This window comes from Psittacula echo (genome assembly GCF_963264785.1).
Source record: "Psittacula echo genome assembly, chromosome: Z".
Taxonomy (NCBI): domain Eukaryota; kingdom Metazoa; phylum Chordata; class Aves; order Psittaciformes; family Psittacidae; genus Psittacula; species Psittacula echo.
Window position 1 is genome coordinate 83,630,054 of NC_137742.1, and position 13,032 is coordinate 83,643,085.

At 50.3% G+C, this 13,032-nt stretch overlaps 1 protein-coding gene across 1 annotated transcript; it reads right to left on the reverse strand.

Annotated features, from left to right (window-relative positions):
• Positions 1-1,173: 1,173 nt before the first annotated feature.
• ENKD1 (enkurin domain containing 1) lies at positions 1,174-12,784 on the reverse strand (the record flags this gene model as incomplete). Its single annotated transcript, XM_080638359.1, has 7 exons — positions 1,174-1,334; positions 1,802-1,938; positions 2,856-3,025; positions 4,124-4,285; positions 10,773-10,945; positions 12,196-12,408; positions 12,700-12,784. The coding sequence occupies 7 exons, from the start codon at positions 12,782-12,784 to the stop codon at positions 1,174-1,176; spliced, it is 1,101 nt and encodes a 366-aa protein (XP_080494485.1).
• Positions 12,785-13,032: the final 248 nt, after the last annotated feature.

A 13,032-nucleotide genomic window follows, 5' to 3' on the forward strand; every position in this document is an offset into this window, starting at 1 on the left:
GGAGCAGCCATCACAGTGAAGGAGATGGGGCAACAGGCACAAGCTGCAATGAGGGACATTCTGATGGGACTTCAGAGGAAAAAAGGGTTTCCCTGAGGATGGCACTGCCTTGAGACAGCCCCAGTGAGCTGGTGGTGGCTGCCCTGTCCTTGGAGATGTTAACTCAGCTGGAGAAGGCCCCCAGCTGTGGACCTGGCCCTCTGCTGAGCAGGACATGGACCAAGCCCTCCAGAGATCCCTTTTAGGTCAAGTCTGTCTACATTTCACTCAGCAGGATCCCTGCAAAGGTCTCCACAGGTCCCTGTGTGGCCTCTGAAGGTAATGAGGCCACGAGCTCACCTCCACAATGGCATCTGCCCAGCCTTGTCCTGTCAGGCTGCAGACTGAGATCTACCGGGACTTTGCTCATCCACCACTCAAGTCTACCACCACATCCCAGCACCCCAGCCATGTGAAACCTGACTTCCCTGGCCACCTTGGACCTCTGCAGGAAGTGGGACCAGCACCCACAGCTCTCCCCCTGCCTGTGCTACATCAGTACTGCTGGTTTCTGCCACACACCAGTGCTCATCAGGCCCTGCTGAGCCCACCAGGAGTGGCACACACACTGAAGAGGGAAACGATGCATAATGGAAGCACATCCTGCCCCCCCCCCCCAAAGGCTTCTCCTGACATCCTGCCAGACCCCCCTGCAGCCATCCCAGGTCTTCCCTGGGCACACGACTGAAGCTCTGTGCCTCTTTGTGGTCCCTGAGCTGCGTGAGCAGGATGGGGCAGTGCTCAGGACTGAGGCACATGTGGCAGACCAACAGCACAAGGGTTTTGTGCAGACAAGTCTGCAGATGCCCAGAATGAGCCATGACCATGGGCCAGCTCAGGAGAGAGAGAGGGACAAGGAACACCACAGTCAGATGCATGGGAGACCTCCTACCAGTTCCTAGAAGTGGGAAAAAATGGGAAAATAAGAGGTGATGCCATGGATCCAGAACAGAGATCTGATCTCTGAGAAGTCAAGCAACACAGAGACAACTGTTCTCCAGACCACAGAGAGTATATTAGGGCCTCTCCCTCCCTCTTCCATGGACAGACACATCACTGAAGCATGAGCAAGAGACGCTGGCTGCACACTGGACACTGCATTGGCACCTGCATGGGCCCTAACCCTACCCCAGCTCAGGCATCCAGCTTGATGAAGACCTTGGGCCTTGAGAAAATTTTGATGGCCTCTTCTATCTGGGAGAGCTTCCTCTCCAGCTCCACCCGCCTCTTCTGCATGCTGAGAGTGTCTGCCCTCACTGGCAGCATCACCAGGTCCTTTACCAGCTGCTCCTGGCCTGCAAAACACAAAATGAAACCAAACAAGTTGTGTAAGTGGAAGAGCAAAGAAATCTGTCCTTTTCCCATGACCTCAACCTCAGCCATAAAACAGATCGCAGCACTGGAAGAGGGACTTATAATACCCATCTTTCCATTGAAAGTTCTGCTGGATGAGGACCTAAGTGACCTGCACCATCTTTGAATAACCAAAGGCTGGAATACAGACCCCTGAAGGTCCCTTCCAATCAAAATCTTTCTATCATATTAACAGCAACAGTAACCCTAGCATCAGGTCTATTGGACAAGCCTGCCTACCAACCTGAAAGAAATTTCTCTTTCCACACATGCACCTCACATCCCAGCTACACGCCTTATTCCAGATAACTCCAAGCGACAGAAATCTGTGTCCCAGAAGTCATCTCCCAAATCATGGCTAGAATCACCCATTTTTCTGAGCTGGAATTCCTGTTTCTTTTCCTCTTACTCTGCTTCAGACTGCTGAGGGTCTCCAGCCGCTGGTCTTCCTGCATCATAGTATGACCAGGTGGCATGTTGGGATCTGGCAGGTTTCGCAGCCGCTCCTCCATCTCTCTGCGCCACAGCTCCTTCCTCTCCAGAAGGCTGGCAAGGCAGAGGGAAGCCAAAGGAAGCACGTGTCATTACATCTGGTAGAAGGAGGTGCCCAGGGATGCAAGCAGAGGCCAGGAACTGAGCCCTTCAAACCTCACTCAACGTCTCTGCCTGAGGGCCACAGAGACCCATGCTGCCAGCACACACTCCTGCCATGGAGGGGTATACTGGGCTTAGCCGACATGCATGGACCAGCAAACATGCTCCATGTACATTGAATCACTGCTGGAAGAGATGCACAGAGGCCAACACAAGCTCTTTGGAGACAAAGGATTCTGCTCCTTGCTTTTGGCCCAGGCTACTGAGTCCTCTCAAAACAATCTGTGGGACAGTGACAGAATGAAGTGGACAAAGTGGCTCACAGCCAGGGATACTGGCAGACAACAGCATGCACAGTATGGAGCTGAAGGACTGACATCACGGTCAGTCCTAGGACAGGGTCACCAGGAAGTTTTCCACTCAGAACCCCAACAGGCAAGTCGCTTGCTCGATGTTCCTCAGACTCTGGGTCCAGGGCTGAACACTGCAAGGCAGAGCAAAGCGTTTGCCTCTCCAAAACCAGACCTTGCAATATTGAAGCTACGTCATGTAGAGCAAGGCTTATAGGGGGTAGGAACATGCTTCTTATGCACAGAGCATCCCATGTCATCACCATCAGACAACAGCAACCCAGGGAGGAAGGAGACAAAATTCTTTCTGAGCCCAGTCACACTGGCCATGGGATGCTTGTGAAGAAACCAGGAGGAATTGCTTTTATTCTCCAGGCCACTGTAAATCCCACTGCTTGCACATGCCAGGAGCATCTCTGTCCTCAGCCCCCCTTCTATGCAGAAGCTGAGGGACATGGTGAATGAAAGCAGGCTTCTGACAGAAAAAGAGGACCAGAGGACCAGAGAGGGCATACGTACTACTGGGGGACATGGCCCTTTTGCTTAGTGTTGTAGTCCTCCTGCTCCCGGTGCTTCTGTTGCAGCAGCTCTGCCAGTGCCTGCTCGGACAGGGACCGCCGCAGCAGGGCCCGCTTGGCACTGCGGGCGTTGTGCTTAACAAAGTCGATGCTCCTGCCCTCCACCTGCATCTGCAAGAAGAGAGAGGAAGGCAGCAGGGCCCGCCTCACACTCACACACACACAGAATCCCTGTCCCCACAAGGGACAAAGGAAAGAGGCACCTGCACAAGACACTGAATTGGGGGTATAGGGCAGTAGGACAGGCGCACCCTCAGCCCATCCCATGTCAGGTGTGGAGGCATAGTCAGGCAAGAGATATTGACCATGTTTTGAGAACACAAGCACCAAAAGTCAAGCCTAAAACTGGCTTTTTTAAGGTCCTCAGGCTGACCCCATGCCCTCAAAGTCAGAAGGACAGAAAGAACTAGGCTTGGCGTAGTCCGCAGAGCTCCTACTGGTGTATTCTGAGCCCATCAGGGCAGCTGGAAGGTCAGAGTTAAAACAGCTTTGGCCCTCACCAGAAGCCTGGCAGAGCTTAGCTGGCCCTTGGGGGCATTTCCTCAGATGATAGCACTCGCTATCACAGCTTGTCTGGTGGCCAAGACAGGGCAGAAGGTCACTGGATTTGAGTTCAAGGTTTTCTTGTGTTTCCTCCTTAGGAGTTTATGCCCTGTTTAAATTAAGTCCCTCCATGGCCTTTGGGAATCAGCAGACTGGCAAACCCATGCTTGCCAAAGAAAGGAGATACAAGTCACAGAACAGTTTAGGATCTCCCAGACAGACCACCGGAAAGGTTTAACTGTTTAACCTTCCTTTCTAAAAAGCTCACCCATTTTCCCAGGTTTTTTTCTAACATCCAGAAGCCACAGTTCCTTCGATTAAGGTGGGAGTAGCCTCCAAATCCCCAAGACCTCCTGCAAACCCCTACAAAAAGCAGACTGGAGATCACTAGCACTTGTACACTGAGGAGGTGGGATTTTCAAAGGGAACTTCACAATCTCTTTAACTATGAGTAGGGGTGAAGCCAGAGGCAGTATTAGCAATCCTGGAACACACAGTGACCAAGACCCTGCTCCTTCCCTTCAGCCAGGAAGAGTATTTACAGATCTCCCTGTTCACACAGCATACCTGACTCAACACTTTAGAAGAACACATGAAGAGTGCAAAACAGGAGCAAAGTTAAGTGCCAGAAATGCCTCGGATGGATGCAGTCAGTGTGCAACTCACCTTGATTTCAACACCCAGTGCCTCTGGATCCTCTGTGTCTGCTCCTGTTTTCATTCTGGCAGGCCCTGGGGAGAGCGATCTGCATGGCTTGATCCCAGGACCACAGCGAGAATATGCCCTCAGAAATTTCAGAGCCTCTGGATTCGGAGGTGGGGAGCTCTCCTGGGAGAAGCAAGAAAAGATCCAATAGTGGAGGAAGGCTGGAGAAAAGAGAAACCAACCCAACAAAGCTTGGGAAGTCAACCACAAGCTCAATGACAAGTTTCCAGCAGGCAGATGACAGCACGCTCTTTCTGCCATGACTTGGCAGGAGTTGTTGGGGGAAGACAATCTGGACTCAGCCAGCAAAGGCCAAACTGACAGGCTACAGCAACAAATCCAGACCTGGCAACTGAATTCTGTACAGAAACTCTAAAAAAGAGGGAAAAATCTGCTGAAACACACATTTGGATCAAATATGCACATAGCATTGACTGGAGAGCCCTTTCACTGACTCAAATGGTAGGCATGAAAGGAAAGCAACACCAGATAACCCAAGAGATACCTACCAGAGCCAGGGACACTGTCCATACTGACATTGATCACGACTCCTTAAAAAGCAGAAATCTTCCTGAGAAAGGGGCACATGGCAATGTGGAGAAAGCATGCTGAAGGTGAGACACACGCCAGTCTCCCTTGTTGGCAACAGTAGAGAACTTGAGCTCCCTGAAGCCATCCCAGTGCCACAGATCCGTTCAAGCAAACTTGAGTGAAAAGACCCAGGTAGTCATGAAGCTGAGTGCTGAGCTGCTGGTCTCAAGTGCTGCTCTGCTCAGCACCCCAAATCTGTGGTTATGCTACTCCAGACAGAAAGAGGAGTGGGGAGTGGAGGAGTCTGGTGTTTTGGGGAGGGTGGAATAGCATGACAGGCGTCTTCAAAGGCTGTGGTTACAAATGGCACAAGGTTACACTACCTGACATCTAACAGAAGGCCTGGGGACTATCTCAGACAGTGTTGTTGCAAAGAAATCCTGAAAATTGAAATTTGACTGTGGCAAGTGGGTGACCTTATGATAAATCCAACCAGGGAACTGCTCTGCCATTGGAAGTGACAGGAACTGTACAGGGCAGCCTCCAGATCTTCACAGGTAGCCAAGCTCCCAGCTGCTCTCTCAGCTGAATTGCAGGCCCCTTGAGGCAGATTACTTGTTGCCTGGCCCATGTAGTTCAGCAGACATGAGATAGGATGTTCAAATGACTAGTTCTAGTGTTAAGAACCAGGGTATGCAATGCCCTCAGGACTGCCTGGACAGATCAGGCTCCAAAGATGATCAGTCTTGTTGCAGCAGGAGCCAGGAGATCCAGATCTCTCTGGTAAGTTAATGAGAAATGCCTTTACCCAGCATGGCTGGTTCAAAGTCAAACAAGTTATAGCAGGTACAACCACCCCAACAAAGCCCTGACAAATGAGGAAGTTGGGTCCTGAGCCCATGACAGCTACATGACCGTATCTGACCACAGCTCAGATGGCACAAGAGTATAAAAGGAGCCCGGATGGAGAGCCCACTGGAGTTGTTCCTCCTTGGAGCAGCAGGTCTGCAGTCAGAGACTCTCCCCTTGGGTCATGTCACCATCCAAGAGAATTCTTTGAGGTTGAGAGCCCTCCCTTTTCAGGTGAGGGATTGCTCATTTTGGATCATTGGCCATGAAGTTTAAGAATCAGCAGTGTAGTGACAAATCCATGTGACATCCAAAATCTGGAGGTGATGTTGGTGGAGCTTGAATTGAGTTTGAGCAATATATGTCATTTAGCCTATATTTATTGGTTCTGTTACATTTAAACGGGCGTAGTCAGTGGGATGTCCACAGAGGAGAGGTGACAAGTGGACAGATGATCACTTCTCCCCTGCGTGTACGGTGGGTGAAGGAGAAGTGGTTTTACCCAGGAGCAGAGAGAATGGAACAACACTGTGGAGATGCTGGAGGTGGTGAAGAGAGCATGTGTGCCATCCTGGGCACGGGCTTGGTACATGCATAGGATTGTTTTGCAAGGAATTACTTGGAAATGGACTGTTCAGAAGAGGAATTTAGAAGAGAAAGAGAGCAAAAGCATTTATTGGAACAAAGAATTGAAATTATGGTGGCACAAGCACAAACACCCACCAGTGTTGTCCCAATTCAGCAGTTGATTATGGGCACAGACATTGAGGATGGGAGCTTTGAAGCCGTGGTGGAGCTGGAGAAAAGGAATGTGCGAGCTCTCATTAAAACTGACAGGCAGATGGGTCTGTACAGCAGGACCCCGTCTCATGTTGTGCACTGCTCCTGGTCGGGACCTGAGCTCAGGGAGTTGCACAGGAAGTTTCTGAGCAAAAATGGAGACAGAGTATTTGTGGAGAGCCTGTGCCACAGAAGATGAGATGCTGTTCAGTGATGAAGAAAAGAGCAGGTTTGGGGGTCCAGGAGTGGTTCTGAACCATGGACTGCTGGGCAATCACTCAATAACCTACTGAGAGGGTTGTTGGGTGGGGGTGTAGAGCCCAGGCAAGAGGAGAGCTTGTCCCTGCCCCAGGAAAAGCACTGTCCAAGCTGCCAAAGGGAGCGCCAAAGGCTGATTGCACCCAAGCGAGGTATGGGACCTCCAGGAGGTCCCGGCCACCTCAGAGCCCTCCTCAGAGGATCACCAGACACCCTGGAAATAGTCCCTGAGACAGAGAACTTGGGCAGCCATGGAGCACGATGAGCAGGACCCCACCGGGATCTTGAACTTTCCTGAGACAGACCATTTAGGGCTCAGAAAGAAATGCCCTTTAGTGAGGAGTATTACTGCCTGAGTGCGGCTGCACTGATAGCCTTGCAAACAGAGGAAGGGTCAGGAGCTCAGGCAGACACAAAGGTGACACAACCCCAAACAGCAGTGGTGCCCTTAATCCTTTGGCACCTCACCGGGAGGACCTGAAGGGGTTAAAATCCACAACTTTGGGATTTGGGTTCAGCTGCCCACTCACCTAGTGGTAACTGCTAATGGCTGCTGCTAAGAGCCCATAGACATATCCCCTAAGTCTGGGATTTTCAATTGACACAGGGCCCATATTAGTGTTTTAACCAAGCAGCAAGTGGAGAAGTAAGGAATTAACCCATCAAGGAAAGCTGTAAATACAGTGGGGGTAACTGGTGTAGCAGAAAAATTCCCCTGAGCTCAAACTCAACTCTGGCTGCCTGGTGAGAAAAGGATGGCAGCTGTGGAAGTGGCTCTGAGCCTTCACAAGGAAAATAGATGAGGGTCTGACATACAAGCAGGCAAGGGATGGGATCTACCTTATGGCAGGGTGTGGAGTTTGGAATGCAGAGAAGCAGAAGCTTCTTTTGTGAGGCTTTCACAGGCTGCCCCTGCACCTGTGCCGCTCAGTATCTGCTGCCAAATAGGGCATCTCCAAAGTGATTAAAGATCTAGAGAAGACATTTTCCAGATTGTACACATTCCCCTTAGAACTCTCCAGTCTGGCCAGTCCATATGGCGGATGGCCAATGGTGTTTATCAACTGATTCCAGGGAATTGAACAGCAATACTCCACTGCTGACTGCTGCTGTCCCAAGCTTAACCTTGGCAGTGACAGCAGGACAGGCTACTGTCCACCCTTGGATGGCCACGCCAGATGTTAAGGATATGGTTTTTATGGTTTCCCTAAGGCGAGAAGACAAACCCCAGTTGGGTTTCACTTGGGAGGGGATGAAGTATACTTTTAACCAACTCCCACAAGGGTATAAATATTCCCCCATTATTGCCCACAGTGCCTTGGCCAAGCTCCTCAGTCCTGTGGAAGTGTCAGCAGATGTCCACATATATGAATGTATAGATGATATCCTAATGGATGGAGACAATAAAGAACAGGAGGGGCAAGGGGCTGCAGCCATCTGGAATCTATTGAATAAAAATGGGCTCAACATTCCACCCTCCAACTGCCAAGGTTCCAGACAAGAAGTTAAATTCTTAGGGGTCTGGTGGATAGCAGGAGCTGTTGCAGTACCTCATGATACCCTCTCAAGCATCAAGAAGGACAAACCCTGGGCAATAAAACAGAATAACAATAGTTGTTAAGCACATGAGGTTATTGGTGAAAACATGCATTAGGGTTTTTGGTAACTGCTCGCCCACTATACAACTTGCTTTGGAAAAATAAGGAATGTGACTAGACTCCACAACTTAGAGAAGCGCTTAATCCTCTGGAAGATGAACTCAAAGCCTATTAGGGACCGGGCTTACTGTACCACAGGATCCATTAACAGTGGAGTGGGGATTTGCCCCCATGCTTCTTGTTGAGGTGTGTTTCAAAAGGGACCATAAGGACCAGCCAGGCCTCTACTGTTTTCTTCTACCTCATTTAAAGAAACTGAAGAGTGGTACTCGGGTTGAGGACAAGGGGTCCTGTGCCTTACTAAAGCCATTAAGGAAGCTGAGAAACTACACACATCTCAAGCTGTTATAGTAGAAGGTCCTCTTCCCCTTCTGAATCCAATCCTTAACGGATCACCTCCTCCCCAGGGAGTAGCTCAGAAGGCCACAGTTGAGAAATGGGATGCATACTTTGAAGGAATTAGTTAATTACTGTTGTTAAGAGAGGGTCTGATCAAGGTCTTCAAACTGCAGCAGCCCATAAATCCAGACCCAGGCTTGCTAAGTCAAGCCTGTAAGCCTTCTTCTATTAAAGAAGCACTCTAACAGATTGAATTTAAACTCTGAGCAGCAGCAGCTCCACAGAAGATGGAGATCCTTCAAAGAGAACACCCCAGCTCTGGAAGAGCCACAGTAATAGTTAAAGCAACATGAGTCAGCGCCAGGGCTTCTCGCCACCTCTTTCTGGAGCACAAGGAATGCACCACGCAGAAACTGCCTGCATAGAGACCACCCCCTTCCCCAGAACAAAAGAAGAAATTATCTCAATCTTCCTCTAACCCAGAGGATTTGTCAAACGAGAGTGTAGGCTTGTGTTCCTAAAGCACATGTGGGTTTGTTCCCATGTGTGGAAAGGTCACAGACCTCAAGGAGGTTGGTGTCACCGGGAAGAAGGGACACAGCATTTGGAACTACTGGCTTGGAAATCATCTTGCCAATTTTTGCAGTTGTTACCAGTACACATAATTTTAGTGTCAAAAGCTGGATGGAGGGCTGCTTTGGACCAGGGTGAAGCAATGCAGAGATTGGGAGGAACTTGGACGCTCCAACTCAGGAAGGGAGTACCAAGGGAAGGCTTGTGTAACTGGCAGTGCCTGACGTGTCACCCAGCTTGCATCCACTGTCTGCACAAGCAGCAGCTCCCTGTGTCACTCCTGTCCACACAGCCTGTTTGGCTGCAAAAAGAAGAGAGATAGAGACCATGAAGGCTATCAGGGACTTGCAGGACAAAGCCCTCTCCCGAGGCCGATGGGAATGCAGGCTCTAACAGTTCAAGGTTACACTGGCCAAGGCAGGAGCCCTGCACTGCCCTTTGCTCAAGGAGCTTCTCTCATGTGAAGCTCAGCTGGAAGGGAGCCCTGGGGCCTCTTCTCCAGGAGGTCACTATGATGGAGGTGGCACAGCACTCCTCTGCTTGCTGCTGTGCAGCAGGAGCCAACCCCATCCGTAAGAGCTACAGTGCCTATTTCTGGATGAAAGAAGAGGCTAATGGAATACAAGAGGTCACTTGGACCACAGGAGCTTCCAGACTGATGACAACAGATTCACCCAAAGATAGTGATGGAGCTTTCCTTCCCTCTCCCATGGCCTTCACTTCCGTTTCTGTACAAACAGGTACAACTCTACCAAGGCAGTGTCTTTGGTGCTTTTAGCAAAGCCTTCTGACAGAGGCACCATTTAAACACCAGCAACCCACCAGGGGAGGAAAAATGACCCAGATAAAGAAACAGAAAGAAGCGAACACCAACCCAAAACCTTCACAAAGCCACACATCTCATTTCAGTAGCTGAGAAAGCCTGAGGAAACAAGGCACGGCCCCACAGCCCTTCTCCTCACAAGCACAGGAGGTACATACACCCTTGCAGGTTGTGCTCGTCTATAAGACCTCCAGCTTGATTGCCTGGGGATGCTGAGTGCCCCCATGGCACACGGGTTATTCACCACAACAATCACTTGGAGAAGAATTTGGAGACTTACAGCCCACTGTGGGTCCACAGGGTGGTAAGAGTTGGACTGAGGTTTGATGCAGCCTGAAGACAAACCTCCGACGACCAAGATCCATGGGACAGAATACACAGCCCTTTGGCACTGACCCCAGCTAAGTGTTGCCCAAACACCAGGAAGCTGAAAAGACAGCTGGATGCACCTCTAGACTGGGAATACAGCTGTGAGTGGAAGCCTGTATATCCCCAAGAGGCCAAGCAGGAGCCTGCAGGCAGAGGGTCTCATGAGATTTTCCTCCTCTCAGCTTCTCCTACATGAGGGATCTTCTGGGCTGGACAGGACGCGGACTATTACAGCAATCGCTCTCTGGAGCCAGACGCCACGTTCTCACTCAGCACACAGCCCCACTGTCACATCTGTCCTCCATGCTTCATCACTGAGCTGCCCCAGATCCAGAGGTTCTGGGACTCCCCCATGTCCGCTTTCCCATAGAGCCTCAGGGCTGAACTGCATCCCAGGCCCAGATAGCTCAAGAGCTGAGTGGGTACTGACCTGGAGTTTGGCCTTCACTTTTGACTCCACGTTTTCATATTTCTGGGATTTCCAGAGGGCTTTCACAGGCTTGGGCTTGCTGTGCTCTTGGGCTCGCTCCTTCTCTTTGTACTTCTTCTGGATCTCTTTTATTCTCCTTACATTTTCTTTCTCATGATCCTTGGACTCTTTCCCTGCACAGCAAGGGGAGACATAGCCTTCACCCCTCAGACACTGCCCAGGGATTCAGGCTTTTGGAGCGCTGGCACCAGAGCCCACAGTTCTGTCTCCAAAGCTGTCCAACCGCCTATACAAAAGCAAGCTCTCCCCTTCTCTGCAGACTAGACAAGCTGTGCATTCTTCCCCATGTTAGATGCACACTTCAGGATTGACCCTCTTCTGCCAGAGGATCGCACAGTGCCCAGCTGAGCACTGGCAGAAGTCTGTGCACATTACTGGTATTCACAGACTCCCTTGTTCTGAGAGACTGTGGCTCACTTGTCCCATTTGGGACTATGCCAGACAAGCCACACCAGCATCCTCTTGAGAGCAAGGTCAATTCCCAGTTCAGCAACCATGGTGTTTCTGAATGGCTAATGGCAGCTGCAGAGCCTTAAACTGGCACTCTTCCTGGTTTCACGGTCAGCTGTTGTCCCGCATTCAAGGGGACATAATCAAGACTACGGTTTGTATTTGTTGGTTTTGAATCAAAAACAAACCTTAGGCTCTCCAAGATGGGGAAGATCTCAGCTGACACAACCAGACCCTCTTCATTCCTCTCCTGCTCTGGCATAGCAGTTCAGCTGGCAGCTACCACACTGGCACCAGGCAGGGGCAATTCCAACATATGAAGTAAATCAGACACCCAGTGCTCAGCCTTATCGCCTTCCTGGACTTCTGCATGTACTTTGGGTGACCTCCCTGGAGAAGGGAACATCTTTTGCAGAGATATTCCCAGTATCCACACATACGGTCTTCCCAAATCCTGTCTGGATTTGTTCACTAACAAGGAATTCCCCAGATTAAACACCCTCTATACATTAAGATTTCACCTGATCCATTTTTAAGTTTGACTGTAAAGATACTGGTTGTATTCAGAAACAGCGAACTAGAAGGGCTTTATCTGTTTCCAGCATCCCTCAATGGCCTCTCATCCATGACTAGTTCCTAAAATACAAATTAAACAGCTTCTTTTTTACAGTCTCCCTTCCCATTCCAGACCTGGGCCAGACTGGAGTCAGGAAGGTCACAGCAGCACTAGCTCCCACACAGGCAATGCCCCAGGGGCACCACTGCCAGGCCAAATGCAGCAGATGGGAGTGACTGGCCCTGCAAATCTCAAGCTCTCCTCAGGAAGCAGAGCTGAGGAATTCAGCCAAAACCCTGATGTTTCATCCCTGGTACCAAACGCAGCTCAGGCCAGCAGCAGCTCAGCTGTACTTACTCTCAACTGGCAGCCTCCCATCAAGGGAGAGCCCTTCAAGCTGCAATAAGAGACTGAGTGTTCCCTTCTGTCCCTTCTCCAGGAAATCCTTTCCACTGGGGCGAATGCGAGGGGCTGGTTGGACCTGGTGGGCACTGTATGGGTTAGGAACTGGATCCAGAGGGTCAGAGCTAAAACCCAGCTTCAGAGCATTCCCTTCCAGCCTCCCTCGAGCTACAGAGAAAGAAAGAGAAAGAAATTATCAGGAAACTATCTTGCTTTATGGTTTTCTTCACCCACAGCCTACAAACAATGCTGAAAACCCCTTCTCCACCTCTACCTTATGCTTTCCAATCTTTTGACCAGCTGTACACACCACCTTTAGGATCACTATCCATGAGGCAGCACCTGCACCAGTGTGAGTGGAGACTGTTGAGGATGTCAAAGAGTAAGGACATCAAACGGGCAAGCTGCGCCAAGCCACAGTACAAACGTGTACATCCCTAACAAGCAGCAAGGACTCACCTGAGAAGGAGCGTTTGTAATAGTTTGGAAAGAGCGTAGGGTCTGGAGGAATGGGTCCACAAATCCTGGATGGCCCTTCACACATCCTGACGTGGCTCTGCCTCCACCACAGGAACCAGCCACTACTGAGAACAGAAATGAACAGGGCTCACTGAGTCACTGAAAATCCACATTTTTATATATATATGTGTGAACTTCTGACCTTCATTAGAGAGCCTCCACCCACCTACAGAGATGAATTGCAGGTAGGAAACCACAAATTACCCCAAATTGGACTCCATGCAGGTGAAGCAAGGGATCCAGCAGTATTGTCCCTGTTGTGGGGCTAATCAG